Source organism: Pipra filicauda, unplaced genomic scaffold (assembly GCF_003945595.2).
Source record: "Pipra filicauda isolate LSUMZ 115617 unplaced genomic scaffold, ASM394559v2 scaffold80_size11013439_pilon, whole genome shotgun sequence".
Taxonomy (NCBI): domain Eukaryota; kingdom Metazoa; phylum Chordata; class Aves; order Passeriformes; family Pipridae; genus Pipra; species Pipra filicauda.
Genome location: NW_024104987.1, coordinates 442,595 through 460,083, shown reverse-complemented (window position 1 = coordinate 460,083; position 17,489 = coordinate 442,595). Strand labels below are relative to the sequence as shown.

Here is a 17,489-nt window from a genome sequence, read left to right as displayed (position 1 = left end):
ATCGGAAAACTCAAACCTATAATAATCACTGCTGAAATGAAGGGGAAGGAGGCAGTTCAGCAGAGGAGCTGAGGGGTCCGCTTGGACAAGAGCACAGAGCACACAGGACAGTGTGTGGTAGATCCCACCACAGCCAGTTCACCTTTAGCTCTGCAATTCCCATGCAAAGCCGTGCTGAAGGGAGGGCTGGGGACAGAATTTATTCAGACATCCCACACACAGTAAGGCAAATGCAGTCCTGGGTCACAGTGAGTTGAGGACACGTCAGCCCTAACCACTACTGAGCCACTCTACCCACCCTTCATCCTCCAGCTCCCACCCATCAGTAGTTCTGAACAAAGCCCCTGCAGTGAGAAGCCCGGGGCAGGTGTGAGGGTCACCCAGCGCCGCTGTCACGTTGCAGGTGCGCGCTGGGACGTCGCCTCGGGGTCGATTGCTGACGCGCTGCTGAAGGAGCTGACGCCCACCATGCCGGTCATCTTGCTCAGAGCCATCCCTGTGGACCGCGTGGACACCACCAACGTCTATGAATGTCCCGTCTATAAGACACGGATGCGAGGGCCCACCTACGTCTGGACCTTCAACCTGAAGACAAAAGAAAAAGCCGCCAAGTGGGTCCTGGCTGGTGTGGCTCTGCTCCTAGAGGCCTGAATTTTAATGTCAATGGAAAACAGCAAATGCTTTTACTTGTAAAAGCCTCCAAGTTGTGTAATTCAGAACCGTTTTAGCAAAGTATCAATAAAACCAGTGCTGGCAGCGCTGCCGTGAGGACCCTGCTCTTGCAGCACACGGGGTTCTCAGGGCGGATACTGGTTTTCCACTGGTGGTTTCTGACGCGGCGCTGGTGGGGAGCCAGACCACCGTGGGAAGCCAAACGGAACAACTGCACACAAGTGGCCGACTCCTTTCCCTCTCCTGGCTCTCTGTCTTCCCACAGCTCTTTGTGTGATGGCTCAGTGCAAACTGAGCAGAAACTCCTCACGCCCCGGGCACAGAGCACGTGTCTGGCTGGAGAAGAAAGGTGCAGATTTAGCCCAGTTCACCTGTGCTCCACCTCCACAGCCCAGAGAAGGTCCAGCTGAAAACAGGTCACTCTCTGAGGTACATTATTTCTATTTCTAGGGTACAGAACCTACTCTGTCCTTTCTTTACAACAAATCATTTGTATCAGCAGTAACACACGTTAGGGCCAAGGCCTGTCCCTTTAACATAAATCAATTCACCAAAATCCCACCCTGTGAAATATTTGAACAATTAGTACTAAAATACAGTTGCCTAAAGCTTCCCTCCAAGCTCATGGTCAGAGAAGCCCAAAGGGCAGGCACGGAGAGCTGCTCGTTTCTTTATAGAGCAGCAGCATTTATTATCAGTTACCACCGAGCTTCACACTTACCATCAGCCTTTCTTAGGAGCCAGAAATTCTGTTTGTGGCACTATCAGATCAGAACCCCCTGCTCATACCCCACCAGTGACAGAGAGCAGCCCCAGCCTGTGCTCTCACATGTTTTTACCTGGCTTCCAACCACTTTCTTTTCAGGATGTTAGGGTTCGAGCCTCCCATTTTCAGTAAGTAACATCCTAAACCCACATGAGCACCAAAAGTCTTCTTCTGTCCCTCCACAACTCATGAAAGACACTTGTAACGTATCTGAATGTAAAGGAGTCAGGCACACTCCGCCAAGGGGGAGGCCACAGTTAGGTGAGTAAAAGGGATGTGGGAACACGCAGCATCCTGGGCACACACACCAGTGCCAACTGCATAGGAACAGTCCAAGAGCCATGTCCTGAAGCTCAGAAGGGCTCGAGTCATGGGGCACCCAAAGAGCCAGGAAACCCAGGATACCACAAAGCAGAAAAGCAAAACCAACCTCCCTTGTTAACCAACACCTATGGGACAAAGCAAAGCTCTGACTGGATACAGGGACAAAACATTTTAGGTATTACAGCAACGTTTTCTATTGGCTGGACAAGATAAAACAAACACAGTCCTTCTCCACAAAACTCTGAAAGGGACATTTCAGAAATAGGAGTTTTATTTCCATGCATGGAAAATACCCCTGTATGGGTCATGGGAAATAACCCTGTATGGGTTCTCTGTCAGTGACCCTTCCAGAAGTTTTAGTAGATGAAACTCAATCTGGACCTGAGCACACCCCAATCCATGGCAGTCAGTATCTCAGAGGAAATGAGGTGCCTGGTTTTCCCCACATCATCTGTGTGTCCATTGTCTCTTTCTTCCATGTAACAAAACACTACAGCTATTCACTACAGTCAGTGCAATATAAATTCCCCATAATGGCAGCAAACTCACCCAAAGCAGCTGCTTTTCTTCTTTCAAAAAAAATTCTTGATCAGAGGTGTCACCAGCTTCACCCACAGCTTCACATAACGATTTGGCTGCTCAAACGTTGACGTTGAGACCACACCTGAGCAGAGGTAAAGCTGTTCCTGCTCCTAGACAGGGAAAGAAACATCATCGCAGTAAATCTCAAGTGTTGAATTATATAACGGTCTTTAAGAGAAGTGAATTCTCATACAGAGCTGGCCAGGGATCCTGCCAAAAGGCTGCATCATTTCTCCTCAAGAATTAGCAATTTAAACTCTACAGAGAGCAAGGGCAGAGGGTTTTGCCTTTTTGTGCCCCACAGTTGCAAGAGCTGAGCTTCAGTTTCAGAAAACTCCTCAATCCCTGGCTGTAATTGCCAGAAGAGGAAACCTCACCCAAACCTCCCGGGACCGGCTTACGCGGTTCTTTCTAGACACAGCTCAGGCGCCGCGTTTTCAGATGAATGTGCAGTCGTGATCTCAGCTAAATTACCAGAAACACTCGGGCCCCCGCAGCGTGTACCCGACTGCTGAGGGAGGAAATGAACCACCCTGCTGATAACACACGCTCACAGCACGTGAGAGCAGCGCTTTGATCACAGGTGAGCGGGTTTGTTAGCACAGCCAGTCAGGTTTCAGGACCTGCAGGCAAACAAGGAGCAGAACAGGTCCTGGAAGTCTGTTCATCGTCTTTTTTCATTAGTGAAGCTGTCACAAACAGCAGAAAATACTCTGCACTACTTAAATTCAGGGTAGAACAGGTAAGCAGGAACCAAGCACTGGAAAGTAACACCAAAAAGGTGAACCAACAACAGAAGGAAGACATGCATGTGCTAATTCACCCTAATTTTAGAGCCTCAAATGCTCCAAGAGCTATAGTCAGCCCTGCTGTGCAGATTCTGCTCCACAGCCATGCAATACAGTGAGGACTGAGCTGGAGGCAAGGCCAGTTCCCTGAATCAAGCTCAGTCCATTCAGAGGAGCATGCAGACACCCAGACCACTCACATTTCTTCCCAAATCTCAGCACGCATTTTTAAAATGGAACTAAATGTTACACAGACAAAGTGATTTCATGGCAGCATCCCAGGAACAGATTAAGTCTTCTAAAAAAGACCACAGAAAGTAAACACCCAGCCCATCTCAGAATCAGCTTCCAGCAATCGGGAATGGTTTAAAGCCCTTTGAATGAGATCACTGCAGCCCTGTGTGAGAAAATTCCTTTGTGTCACATTTCCATTGATTCTCCCCTTCCATTAGAAACAAGCAGAGGCAAGATATGAACTGAAATATTCAAGCAACTCTTCCAGTAATAGAATCGTTTTTGATTAGATACACTCTGACTCATCCCGGGGAAGAGCCCTGATGCAAGAGGGCAATTCCCATTGATCTTGCAGACAACTCTGCCAGGACCTGCCTCACAGAGTGCATTTCTGAGGTCCCCAAGTCGCACAGAGGCACCAAATCGATCTGCTTTGTTGCAGAGCACTACAGGAGAAACAACTTGGGACAGACAGTTCTAGCAGAAGATTCGGAGTCAAGACAGTTAGAGAACCAGGCAGGATTTGGAGCAGGACCAGAATTGCTGAGCACTCTAAGCTGCCTAATTAAACCAAAAACAGCACAGAAAAACCCTGGGACACTGAACATCAAACCAGTGAAAAATTATTGTGTCAATATTATATAATGTCATATTATTATTCAAGATATGAATTATGTCATAGAACTTCATGAGCAACCCAACCAGCTCAGAAATCCTCTTCTAGTCCAAGCTCAGCCGTTCCAAAGGCCTGGCCTCATTACCTCAGAGCACAGCACAGCCTTGGCAATGCCCAAATGTTGGGATTAAGGCCCAGAAGGTGCAGTGTGGTCGGTGAGCAGAGGAGCCAGCAGGCTCTCTGAATGCTCTCTGCACATCCAGCCCCGAGCACTCCCGGTATCCAAGGTCACTGGGGACACACATTCCTTCCTGTTACGGCCTCGCTTCCCAGCAGTGGGCACTCACAGCAGGCAGCTCATCAATAGTCACTTCACTGACAGCTCCTCAGGACTCCTCACGCTCCAGCAGCTTTTGAGTTATTATAGCTGGATGTTTTTATTGCCACTGCGTCATCAGCGTTCCCTGCGTGACCCAGAAGCACAACATCCCCGTTGCCTCCCCAGAATTCTCTGCTTACCTGATGGAGCTGCTGCTGCAAGGCTCTATTTTCTGTCACTATCGCAACCTGGGCTTCCAAGTCACGATGAACTGATCGATACCCAAAATTCGGAGAGCCGATCAGGGTCAGGCAGGGCAGGTCACTCCCTGCCAGGTACAGCCAGAGGCCTGTGGGAAAAACGAGAGGAGAGGCAGCGTGGCAGCCTGAGGGGACAGCCAAGGTGGGCTCACACTGTCCCTTCACTCAGAGGGAATTAAACCCATTAAATGTGGATTATAGATTCTGTACAGGACCCCAAGAGCATCAGGCAGCCCAGCAGAGCCCACAGGGCCATGACACTGCATGTTACTCATGGGGTGCCAAGGCAAGGCCCAAACCCTGCTCCTCGGAGTGCCCTGACCAGGGGTGCAGCACCCTCAGAGAACCCCAAGGACACACTGTCCCAAAACAACTCAGGACAAGTCCCTGTCACTGCATTAGAGGCTGTTTTGCACCATGGTAAATCTCAGAAACACTGAAAGAAGACAAACAGCTTTTCAGTGAAGGAACCAGCCTCAGAGCCCCAGGTCTGTCCAGCCTGTCCCAGAGACCAACCACCTTCATGGGACTGTGACATGACCCTGCTCTGACAGGTGAATTCACATGAAATAGAGACTCAGAAGACAAGTGCAAATTATTTCACCACCTCACTTCCTGAGGAGCCACCGGGGATGAGATGAGACTCTTGCCAGGGCACCTGGTCCCTGTAGCCACTCACCATCACAGCTCCCACAGCTCTGCCCGCACAGAGAGCAGTCGGGACACAGCCCAGGATGGATTTTCAAGGCAAAGATGGAAACAACACATTATTCTCAAACACACCACTGCAGCAGGGCAGGAAGGAACAGCCACAGGAGAGCCGGGACTGCTGCCAAGAAGAGGCTGCATGGCCACTGTGCACAAATGGAGCCGGGAAGCATTTGCTCTCCTTAGCACAGCCCTGGGTGGGTCCCTGGTAGAGGCTTATCCCCACGGCCAGTCACAAACTGCAACAAAGAACCCCTAGCATGAAAACCGCCTCAGCCTTAAAATAGCAGCAAGTTTCCTAACTCAGCCCCAGAGCAGTTCCAAGAATGCCTTGAGTAAGACGCTGCCGATTCACCGCCAGTTCCTGTAACCTCCTCCCCGCCCCCACAGCACACACTCACAGAGCTGGCACTGCCCTAAGGCCACAGCACCCCCGGCCCCCGCGGGCTCACCCCACCACAGAGGGGCCGGAGAGCCCATTGTGGGCTCCAGGAGCCACAGGGAAGCACTCGTGTGGCACAGAGATTTGGCATGTTCTGTCACCAAACAGGACCCTACCAGGAGCTGTTTGGTGCCTGACCAGCTGCTGGCCAGACCTCTGCCCAGGCAGTAGCCACAAGGAACAGGTTCCTCACCTTCCCAAGTGTCCTGTGGCTCTGTTTTTATGGCCACCTGGCAGGATCTGCTCAGTGACTCACCTTTCCAGAAAGGGGAAGTGCAGCTTCCCAGCACCAGTCAATAGCAGTAACAGGGTTTATCTCTCAGCACAGAGCCACCTGTCCAGCACTCTGCCACCAGCACTTGCCTGGAAGAGACCCTGAACCCAAGGGACATACCCATGTCACTCACACCACCATACCTGGGAACACAGCAGAGCACAGGTAGGCTTCAGGGTGTCACAGCAGGACAGCTGCTGGCAGTCCTGCTCACACGTGCACCATGGCTGTGCAGTGCTCTGCTACACCTGCACGGTGTTGTCCCACCTGTGCTGAGCTCTGCTCCACCTGCACGGCACTGCTACACCTGCACAGCACCGAACACACCCAGGACGGTCACCCCTGAGGACAGACATCCCTGGGGACATGCCATTTGATGCTGTGTGTGCAGATATAAATGCTTTAAGGGGAGCGGGAGGGGTCTGCAGCACAGCTACAGTGTTTAAGGTATGGCAGCTGGATCCTGTGGGAGACTAAAGGGTGCCTCAGCCCACAGAGAAAGCACCAATGGGCACTATTGGCTGCTGGGGATCTCATGTCCTCGGCCAGAAGCCAGGTTCCATGTGCTCCATGTACACCTGCTCTTCAGTCTCCAAGGTTTCTCCCTTCCTTCTTCCATCCTTGTCCTCTCTGTCACACACATCATGTGACTCCTGCAGAAGGAAACCCAGCGAATAAAGCATGTGCCAAGTGCAGAGCATGCCAGAGAAGGAGCTACACACTGATCCTTCCAGCACTCTGAAGAGGAATGAAAACACGAAGCAAATGTCTCCAACTGTCCCCCTGCCAGGCACTGGAGCCGCTGAACTCCAAGCCCTGCATCCCCCTCCCAGTGAACACCACACAGCAGAGAGAGCCCAAAGCACTACCCCAGGAGGCACTGCTGGCCCAAACAGGACCAATGGCCACACGCACTTTGGTAGCTGAGAAAAGCAGCCCATGCTTCCGAGCTCAGTCCATGCCAAATCACATCCCACCAGGAGTCAGCGATGCCCAGCAAACACGGAACCCGCGAAACACAGGTCACTCAAACAAGTGCTTCCTGGAGGACATGGGACACCCCAGCCGGGATGGCAGGCACCTCCCTTGGGCTGCCCTGCCTGAGACAAGGGTTTCCTTGTGCTGAGTTCCCAACAGCACTGAGGAGGAGCACAACACCCTGAGATCTGTTTGTGGTTTCAACAAAGAGGCAGCCGGTAACACCTGTGGATTTTCAAGTCAAGAGAAGGCTGACTCAGCAACTTTCCCTCCCCACCACCTCTGAGCCTTCCTCTGAGTATCCATGTGGGAAGCAGGGAGATGGAGGCATTCTCACAACCATTAAGAGTTGCTCTCCAAAAGAGGAACCTCTCCAATGACAGTCAATCACAGCCAAAACGCTCTTATCCCAACTCAAATGCTCCAGTTCACAGCCAAACACTCCAATCAAGCACTGTGTTGAGCCTGTGAGAGCTGGGCACACTGTATCCAGCAGGAATGTGGGGTTTCCTACAGAAGACCCCAAGGACGGCATTAACTCACAGCATGTTAGTCCATGTTCCTTCCTCAGCCCCTTCCCCTCTGGCTGCCCTGACTCTCAGATGCACACTCTGCAGTTCCTCACACACCACATCCCCTGTGTGCCATGCACAGGAGCTGCAACAAATCCCCCAGACCTGCTGCCAAGGGAACACGGTGGCCAGGACTGCTGGGGTGGTCCCAGGAGCAGCTCCCCTCCTGTCCCTGTCCCAGATCCTGCTCCAGGGTCCCCAGCAGAGCCTGCGCTTCTGACTGCTGAAACCAGACCAAGGGACATGAGAAACTGCACCACAGCCCTGACTGCATCATGAACACATCCAAATGCTTCCTTTTGCACCATGTTTCTCATCCAGGCAGTGCCTCAGTGCCACCAACGGGACAGCTCTTGCATCATCCCTGGGACTGTATCAAACCAGAAATCCAGAGGCAAGGCGTGACTGCACAGTTGTCCCCCCAGCAATCCAAACCCTCCAGGTTTACGCAAGCAAGCTGTTCGGACCTTGGAGGAGTGTTTTGAAGGTTAAGCCCAGACTGGCACCCAGCCAGCCCCTCACTTCTTGCGCAATCCAAACACGCAGCTCTCACACACCTCTGAATAAGTCCCCTTGGGACAAGGACATCTTACCTTTGGCATGGAACGTCCACCCGGCACGGGAGTACTCCTGCAGCTGCACCCTCTCCTGCTGCTGCAGGTAGCAGACCTCGCTGTAAAACTGGTGTTCAATATAAACGTAGGCAGCAGGGATGGCACCTGCCACCCCCTTGGCACCAAAAAACCCATTGACCTCTGGCGAGGCCAGGAGGATCCGGTACTCAGCCCTCGTGCCCAGGATGAGGTCCATGTAGGCCTGAGTCAGGTTGAAGTAGCCAGTGGTGAGGTATATCCTGGCATCCCGCTCAGCCTCGGTCAGCAGTGTTTCTGTGACCATCTCATCTATTTGAATACCAAAAGGTTTCATTTGGATCAAGGGATAGATCCAGGTGTCAGGTTCTGGTTTCAGACCCCCAGATGCTTGAGAGCCTTGCTGGGATAACAGAGAGCTGCCTGGATGGCTGCTGTGGAAAGTCTTTGCATGAAGGAGCTCTTGCCGTGTCCGGGCAGAGTTGATGACCTCCATGACCCTCCGGTTGGCAATCTCGCAGTAAGCCACCTTGTCTCCTGCAGGAAAACCCCGAGAGATGGTGTCTGAGACCGACAGGCACAGAGCTATGTGTCACCTATTACATACCAGGAAAAATACTGACAGGACACCTATACGGGAACAAACAGGAACCAAAACAGAGCGGACACGACTTTCTGGTCTGAGGCCCAAACCAGCTGTTTCAAGGTTGGCAGAGCTACGTCACAGAAGAGAAATATTCAGCAACTGGCAGCAGCCTGAAAAATCCTCTGAGGAAGGAAAGGATCAGGACAAGGCTAAACTGGCAACAAAGAATGAGCTGGAACACACAAAGAAACCCCCGCCCCCAGACTAAGCTTACATCACCCAGCAGTGCAAGGCCAGGACAAAACCTGATGACGCAATCAGCCTGGCACATCGCTGCCCTTCTCTGCCCGCTTCTACGCTTGTTCCCGGTCTTCCTGATCCAATTCCCATTTGATTCCAGGAACAAAGTCTACTACAAAACATTAACTGCCAACAATAGCACCACATTCATGAACTGCTCAGAACACATACACCCAGAACACCCGAAACTGCAGCCACTAATATCAGAAAAACCTCTCGGGGAATTGAAGTTCTTGTTTAAGGCCAAAAGCAGTACATTTATGAGGAAGCACTGAGACAGTTGCAGAGTTACTTCCAGCCTCTGCATGCCCTGCCAGATTAGCCTGTGATAGCCACTGTGCTGGGAAAACTCTGACAGACCCAGTCTTGAAACTTGAGCAATTTTGATTTTAATACTGGATGGCACAAAACAGGAAACCCCACAATTTGAACAACGGTCGGGCACCCAGAAATTCCCAAGCGGATGGAATTCAAGGCATCCTTAAACCCCAGCTGTCACTTCCTTCCTCTGGATACCATCACTCAACCAGGTGAGACAGCTCTCTCCTACCTTGGTATGGGTGTACCATCCCCTCCATCATCTGGACTGTATCATCCCTCTGCAACTGCAGGGACACGTCTCCAATTGCGTCCACGAGCTCTGTGAAGAAGTCTGCGATCTCTGGAGAGTCCTGCAGCAGGACATAGCGGTCCTGCCGATTGGTGAAGTACAGATCACTCAGGTTTGCGCTGAAGAGAAAGGGAAGAGCTGAGTTCAGAGTATGGGCACAGGATCCTCAACCCCCCAGCCCAGGCTACAAGAGATCTTTCTTTTTTCCCTTTAAGAAAGACTCTCTTTCATCTGAGAATCTCATACAGAAGAGCTGCAGTTGCTCTCCCATCTCAGAAAAGCAGTAATAGGATCACGGTGGAAAGTCCAGATGTTCAGACAACTCTGGCAGCACAGACACTCTGCCCAAATCCCAGCAAAAGGAACCATGCCAGGGCCAGAGGCAGCAGGACTCACCCACTCAGGATCACATTGTCATCAAAGAGATACACCTTGATGTGCTGCAGCCCAATGGTCTCATTGAATCGCTCTGGAATCAGGAGCCGGAGAAGTCCACGCAAGTTTGGGGTGTGGAAGAGGGACACACGGACTTTCTCGGGAAATCGCTGCAGCAACGGGATCAGCATTGTCCGAGAATTCTTCCTGCCTGGGAGAGAAGGGGCACACACAGATGGGACACATCGGGGCACAGTTCCATGTTGCAGTTACAGGGTGAGCACCCATTCCATTCCATCCTATCTGCTGGCATCCTATCACTGGTTTTCCCTTTTTTTGTTTTTTTTAACAAATCACTTTCATTTGCACTACATCAATATTGAAAGCAACATCCAGAACTGTAAGTTCACGGATGAATGGGCCTTGGGATCAGTCACAGAGCAGCTCTGACACCTTTCAAGCTTCTTAATCGAGCCTCACCAGCACTGGTAACACATCTGCAAGTCACTGCAGAGGTTCCTGATTCAGTGTGCTGCTTCCAACAATTCCAACAATTCCCACTCTCTTTCAAAATGAAAATGTTAGTGAGCATGAGGTATAAGGGCAAATGCACTGAGAAGTGAACCAAGCAAGAACGCATAAGTTGCCCAGAGCAGTTTGGCCCTTCTTGCTCCTACCACCTATTTTTGGAGAAAAGCAGCTCAGCTTGAAGATTTTCTGGGAATGTGCAGCTCTGGAATGCAAAAGGCAAATACTGAAAGGTGCATGATTTAAGCAAGTATGTCCAATTGGCCAAGACAGCCTCTATGAAAAAAACAGTTCCTCAAGCCTAACAGCAAAATCAGGCTCTGACAAAAGCAAAGCACAATTCCTACCCCGGGAGCCCCTGGTGTAGTCCAGGAGAATGGAAACTCTGAGGTCAGGCGAGCCTTTTGCTTGCAGCGATTTCTCCAGCGTTTCTTCTAAGCAATCCACCTGCAGAGAGAGTTCTCTCCTCACTACAAAAGCAAATAAAGCTTTGCAAGAGAAGTGCTCAGCAGCAGGAGGCTGTGGCCAGGACAGCTCCCACGCCCTGGTGTGAGTCCTTCCTTCTTGTGCCAAACACAGCCGGTTCAGCCTTTGCCTCTGCCAGCCTGCCAGCTTCAGCAGCCTAAAGCCACAGATCAAAGGGCCTCAGTTTTACATGCCCACATTCTTCAGGCCTCCCAAGAGCAATTAATATTAGCAGAAAAAATCCCAAATCACAGATTTGCATCACCAAAGACAAACCTTGGTAGGAGTTCACTGAAGAGGCCATTTTATTCTTTAACTACAAGGCTGTTTGTCACATGCAAATTCAAATCCTGTGTGCAAGCCCAGACAAAGCTGGGCACAAATTCTGTGCAGGTTCCATCCACCTTTACCCTGCCAGAGAATTTGCATCCTAACACCAGAACCTGACCAAGGCCAGGCTTCTCCCTAAAGCCCTTGGCAATAATGATTTGTTTCCAGAGGGAAGAACGGAAAAGGCAAAGCTGACCTCAGTCTCAAATGCAAAAAGACAATCCTGAATCTGTGTTCTGCACCTGAAGCACCAAACACAACACTCTACAGCTATAGCTTGAATCATGTTCAAAAAAATGCCAGGGAAAAACAGATTCCTATGATGCAGGTTCTGCAAAGCCCCCTGAGCACTACGAACACCAGGTCGGTCCCCTCTGACAGGCCCAGGCTCACTATCCCCTGAGGAAGTGCAGCAGTTCCCTGGCTCTGTACCAGGTCTAAACCAGAAATGCCTAGTGCCTCCCTTCCACATCCCTCCCCTGCACTCCCTTCCTGCCCTTCCCAAAGCCCTCCACACTCACCAGCTCCTGCTCAAGGAGCCCTGTTCCCAGGTACAGTGAGGCCATCACCACCCGCTGCTTGGCTGCTTTGATCTGCACCTGGGAGTAGCAGAAAACACGTTCAGTTTCCCGCTGGGTCCCGAGGAGCCATCGGCCCAGCAGTGCTCCAGGAGGATCCCTTCAGCCGCGTCTCACACTGGCTCTCCGGCCTCAAGGGAGGAAAGGGTGACACAGGGATAGGGATGACACAGGGGGCTCTGCAGAGCCATAGCAGCACCATTGCTGCATCCAAAATTCAAGGAAGAAATCAGTGCTTTCTGGGAAACTGAGGAACTCATTCCCTGCAGCTAAAACTATTCCATAAAAGAGCAGTTACCAGGCAGCAGCTGCAACACTGGGACTGTATCAAAACCATTCCCATAACTTGGAGCCCACGCCTTACCTTCAGGAGTTCATAGAATTCTGCAGGGGATGAAAGCACCTTGACGTGTGAGCTGGAGATCCCAAACTCTGGGACCAGATTCCCAATCCACTGGAACCTGTGTGCTCCTTCTGGACAGAGCGAACACGGTGGGGCTGTGATCACTGGAACAGGAGGGGTGAGCAGTGGGGCAAGAAGAAGCCATGATGATCTGTGGAAATAAAGATGGAGAAATTCTTTATGGTGGAGGCTTTGCTTCCCACAAAGCCTCCAAGGAGGTAAAAAAAGAGCCACAGTCAGGGCCAATACATGGTAGGGATCCACAGTGGCAAGAATGCCTTTCCCTTTCCATAATCCCAGCTGGATCACCAAAGCCAAATGTGGAAACAGAAACACAGGCAAAAGATGACAGAACAAATCTGAACATCACCAACTCTTTCCCCAAGCTGGCAGGGAGATGAGGAGAAACAACTCCTTCTTCAGGACAACACGGGAGAGGAAGGAGGCCGGGAGCTGCAGAAACTGAGGGTGTGGGGGCTCAGGTGTCTGGCGGTGCAGCAGTGGTACCACCTGTACCTGTCATCAGCCACTTCTGAATCACCTCCATTACACATGCATCAGCTTGGCCATGGCCAACACTCCCCTCATGTCCAGCTTCATTCCCAGCTGGGCTGAAGTTGTTCCTGTTTTAGGTAAAGATGTTTAAAGATCACACTGCTCTAAAGAATAAAATGCCTCAATCCCTCAATTTTATCCAAAAATAGATCTGCAGCACACAAGATGCCTCAGTGCAAGCCCCAGCAAAGGCAGGGCAGTCACGCCTCAAGAATGACCCACTAAAGGAGCAAGTGCATCACAGCAGTAACACACCAAGAACCACCACAGGGATCCATCCCTCTTCATCAATGCTGCCAGCATTCTGCACAGGTACAGAAGAGGATCATGACTTCCCTTGCAAACCTCACAAAACTGTGAGGGAAACAGCAGGAAGCTCATTCTTCAAAAAGACACTTCAGAACAAATTTAATTCTCTTGAAATCACTTCAGGAAAAAAACAGCTTGCTGCCAGCGTCACGCTGGAGGTGACAGGAAGCAAGTGGCAACTTCTCTCCAGAGGTTTCGCGCATGCAAATTCATCCAGTCATACAATAACCCCCAGCAGGACTCTGTCCACATGATAAAACCACATTTCAACACAATTAGCAGCAGCAGCTCCCATGAGATCCAGGAATCCATGAGCAAGGGACTGAACTGCATCCCCAGACCCGACAGGAACCGTTCCAGTCTGCAAACCCTGCTCGTGGGAGTCGGGCTTCTGGGGACAGAACTGGAGTGGTCGGTCTCACCCAAGGAACAGCAGGCAGCCACCATCCTGTGGCCCATCCTGATGATTCCACTGCCACCACACACCACGAAGAAACTTGATTACAACCTTTACCAGAACTTGTTACACGGAACTTTTGGGTTTTACCACAGTCCAGAGCCCAGATGACCACAGATTCCAGGAAGATGATTTCACTCATCTGGTTCATGATACAACCCTGGATCTTCACAAGATTTCCAAATACCCTTACAAGGAAACTAGTTTGCAGTGGTGTTTCCTGGAAAATCCACAAGTTTGTCACTGACTATTCATCGCCACCAAAATCTGAGTCAATCTGTGCAGGAATTCCTGGGATGGGGGGTTTCAACAGATCATGTGGACTGGGCTTGGTCTGCATACCCAGATGTGACACAGATCACCAGCACAAGCTGTAAAAAACAATGCAAATATCCCCTAAAAGGTGCCAAAAATATCAAAGCAGAACAGAAACACAAGAAATACCATTTTTCAGACACATTCTCTTCAGTCTCTACAGAACCTGAGTAGGACCTCTGATCATGTCACGTCTCACAGGCCACAAACAGGGAGCAGATTCCCACTGCTCCATCATCACAAGGCAGCACAGCACACAGAACTACAGGGATTCACACTGGATCCAGAAATACAGGTTTTTAAAATGCATCAAATGCTTGGCCCACAGAGCAGTGGCACAGTCAGGCTCTAACCTGGTCCCGTGGGTCACAAACAACATCCTCTGGAATTATTCCCAGTGAGGAAGCAGTGGCAAATTTTATGTATTTTACAATAAAAATCAACAGAGATGATATTGTCCTCAGTATGCCACTGGCCAATCCAATTACACTTCCAGAAGCCAGACCAGCAACCAAGCAGACACTTTCCAGAAACATGATTCCCAGAAGCCACCTTCTGGCAAGGACTATTGGAATTGCGAGTCCGACTGCACCTGCCCCCCTGCCCGTGGCCCTGCACCTGCCTGCCATGGCCTGGGGCAGCTCTGGGGGCAGCTCTGGGGGCAGCTCTGGGGGCAGCTCTGGGGGCAGCTCTGGGGGCAGCAGGCAGCACCGGGCTGTGCTTGGAGCATTTGGGCTCTAATTGGAGCGTTTGGAGGAACATCAACCTGCAGCACCAGCACTATTTTTGTGCTTCTGAAGGTTTGAGCCTTCAGATTAATTCTTTGCAGTTCAATTGATCCCCACTAATTCCATCCTCCAGATTTTTTTGTGCCTACAGAATTTACAGTGTGTCTACACTGTTCGATCTTTTAACCCAATACTGAAATTTACACCTTATTCAGCAGTGAGCCTACTCTCTGCTAGAATTATCAGATAAATCTGTATTTTGCTCCAGCCACAGAACCACTGGCACAGCAACCAGCTCCCAAAGCAGCAGCTTCTACCCGCTGGTGACTGACATCAGCTCAGTACCCAAGTACCACCAATCCCTCCAACCACACACACACGTAACATTATGAAGAAATCATCAAAATTCCACACTGTGACAAACCAGGTTTCAGAGGAACAAAAGATGGGGCAGGGGGAGCCCTTCCCATCCCTACTCCACATCACTGAGGAAACTGAAAAGAGAAAACGGAACCAAAAGGAACCACCTCACATCACTTCTGCATAAAAAGCTGACCCTAAAAAGAAATGAGGGATTTTCTGGTGTGTGTTCTATTTTTAAAGACGTGGGTTTGGTACAGACACCCACAACGGAGCTGAAACTCTTATTCACTGTCAAACCTCATCTGCAGAGCCAGAGGTGAAGTGAAACTGGGACACGACGTTGTCCTTTCACCCACGCACACGGGAGGATCTACACTGCTGCTCTTTGAACTCAGTGGTCGCTTTCCAGGGCTCAGTCTCATTTATCTGCACTAAAAATACTGATGAGACCAAGAGAGAGGTGTGGAAAGAATTTCCTTGGCTTAACCAAGAACACAGAGCATACTGATGATCCATCTCCTCCACCACCGTGGTGACACCGCCGGGCAGTGTCCCCTGCCCCTCGCCCCTCTCCGCCTGGCACAGCCCCGGCACAACCGGGACCGACACCTCTTCTCGGCCCCTTTCCGCGTCTCGCCCTCCCCGACCCCCTCGGCCCGCGCGGGTTGTGCTGCACCTGTGACAGCCGAGGGGAGTCTGGCCCCGGCCAGCGCCCGAGCGACAAGAAAACAGGGAATGACGGGGAAATGAAGCTCAGCTGTTGCCCTAAGGGCGATCGGACAGTGGGGCGGGCTAAAGCGGGCTGCGGAGCAGAGCCGGACCCGACTCCGGGCAGGTGGAGCCAGGCCGCCCCTTTCCCCATCCGTAGCGTTTCCAAGGGGTTCGGCCGGACCAGAGAGGGGAAGCGGCGAGCGGGGGAGCCCCGGTAACGCGACACCTCCCGGCCCTGGGGGCAGCCGGCGGGGCCCGGCCGGTCCTTACCTGCGGGCGCGGCGGTCGCGGCCGCGGGAGAGGCGGTCAGAGAGGCGGCCGAGCAGCGCGGCCAGGCCGAGGCGGCCGCGGGGCAGCCAGGCCGGGGGCAGCCAGGCCGAGAGCCGCCGCCACAGCGCCGCGCCGCCCGCCGCCATCACCCGCGCCTTCCGCTTCCGCGCTGCCATGGCGACACCGCCTTCCGCTTCCGCCGCCGCGGCCTCGCCGCGCCCGCCCCGCCCGAGCCCGGCCCGCGGCTGCCGGGGGGGCCCGGCCCAGGCACGGGTCCAGGAGGGGCCGGGGGCGCTCGGAAAGGGCTCGGTGTCCGGCTGGGCCGGGACGAGGCTCCCCTGGTCCCCGCATACGTGGGACGGGCTCACGCACGGCCCGAACCGTGTCACCCCCAGGTCTCCCTTCTCCTCCCCCCGGGGCGAGCTCCGGCCCGGCCGAGAGGCTCCGAAAGGACGGACACGGCTCCTGCCCGCGGCGGAACCGGCGCTCGCCGCCCCTCGGGACGGTGGCGGAGGGGAGCGCCCACACCCCCCCTTCCCCCACCCCTCGTCGGATTCGTGTCCCCCCACAGCGGGCAGGGCGAGGCGGAGCCCGGAGGCCGCAGGTCCCCCCGCCCGCTCCCGCCCTGGGGCCCCGGAGCCGCCCCGTCCCGCCCCCGGTGTCCCCTGCCCGCCCCGGCAGCGCTCCGGGGCTCGTTTGCATTTCAGAGCAGCCCGTTCGCCGCAGCCGCTTCCCAGAACTGCCGCGCTGGGTTGGTCCCTGCCGGGCAGCGGCGGCTCCTCCGGGGAAAATTAAACTGTTTAAAATAAACCCACGGACCGAGCCCGGGCTGTGTGCGAGGTCGTAACCAATGCCAAATGCAGAGAAATCGTGTGGGGAGGGGTACCCCGGCACCGCTCCACCCGCCGGGCACCGTCCCTACCGGGGGCGGGGAGGAGGGGCGAGGGACCCCCTCGGACAGAGCCCCGGGGGGGCAGCCAGGGCCGGGGGGGCCTCGGTCCCGCCGGGCTCCACACCAGCCTACATGGCCCCGCCGACGGGCACCGACCCCACGGATCGTCGCGGGGCTCCCGAAGCCGCCGCGGCCGCACGGAGCGGGGTTCGAGCGCGATGGCCGAGCCGCCGCGGAGCCGGGAGCCCCCGCACAGCCCGGGATTCCCCGTTGTTGCCCCGCGGGTCCCCCCCCGCTGGCGGCAGCCCGGCACGTTGGCCTGAAAATGAGGGCTGGCGACGTGGGGATGTGGGACCCGCTGCCCCACAGCACGGCGGCAGCTCCCGTTTCGGTGTAGCCCCCCGGTGTGACCCGCCCCTCCCCTGTATCCCCATCCCCGGGGTATCCCCGGTCAGCAGAGCCCACCCCTCTCGCCGGGGTGGGGGTCTGGGCCCCCAGCAGAGGCGGGGGGCAGTGGGGGCCCCCGGGGGGGCCGGGCCGGGGCTCTCCCTTTCTCCGCAGAGCGGGGCGCGGGGGGGCGGGGGCGGCC

General features: G+C 53.5%; 2 protein-coding genes across 3 annotated transcripts in view; one reads left to right on the top strand and one right to left on the bottom strand.

Moving 5' to 3' along the window:
* Positions 1-756, top strand: part of DNAH17 (dynein axonemal heavy chain 17) — a 33,514-nt gene extending 32,758 nt beyond the window's left edge. The window contains exon 81 of the mRNA XM_027716757.2: positions 404-756. Within this exon, the coding sequence (XP_027572558.1) occupies positions 404-651 (248 nt within the window). The 3' untranslated portion in view covers positions 652-756. The remainder of the gene's footprint in view (positions 1-403) is intronic.
* Positions 114-16,184, bottom strand: PGS1 (phosphatidylglycerophosphate synthase 1). 2 transcript variants are annotated; one of them, XM_039390246.1, is made up of 10 exons: positions 16,009-16,184; positions 12,262-12,451; positions 11,841-11,918; positions 10,872-10,971; positions 10,018-10,207; positions 9,562-9,740; positions 8,129-8,662; positions 4,502-4,650; positions 2,312-2,454; positions 114-1,008 (listed from the first exon to the last, which is right to left on the bottom strand). In XM_039390246.1, the coding sequence occupies exons 1-9, from the start codon at positions 16,182-16,184 to the stop codon at positions 2,335-2,337; spliced, it is 1,716 nt and encodes a 571-aa protein (XP_039246180.1). In that variant the 3' UTR covers positions 114-1,008; positions 2,312-2,334. The 2 variants fall into 2 exon arrangements, with proteins under 2 accessions (XP_039246180.1, XP_027572569.2); XM_027716768.2 differs by having other exon boundaries at positions 114-585.
* Between the last annotated feature and the right edge of the window lie 1,305 nt (positions 16,185-17,489).

Coding starts and splice junctions, on each gene's coding strand:
- PGS1 (XM_039390246.1), bottom strand. CDS start 16,184: ATGGCAGCGCGGAAGCGGAAGGCGCGGGTGATGGCGGCGGGCGGCGCG. Junction 4,651..8,128: donor GTGGACGTTCCATGCCAAAG/GTAAGATGTCCT, acceptor TTTTTCCCACAG/GCCTCTGGCTGTACCTGGCA. Junction 2,455..4,501: donor TGCAGCAGCAGCTCCATCAG/GTAAGCAGAGAA, acceptor TTCCCTGTCTAG/GAGCAGGAACAGCTTTACCT.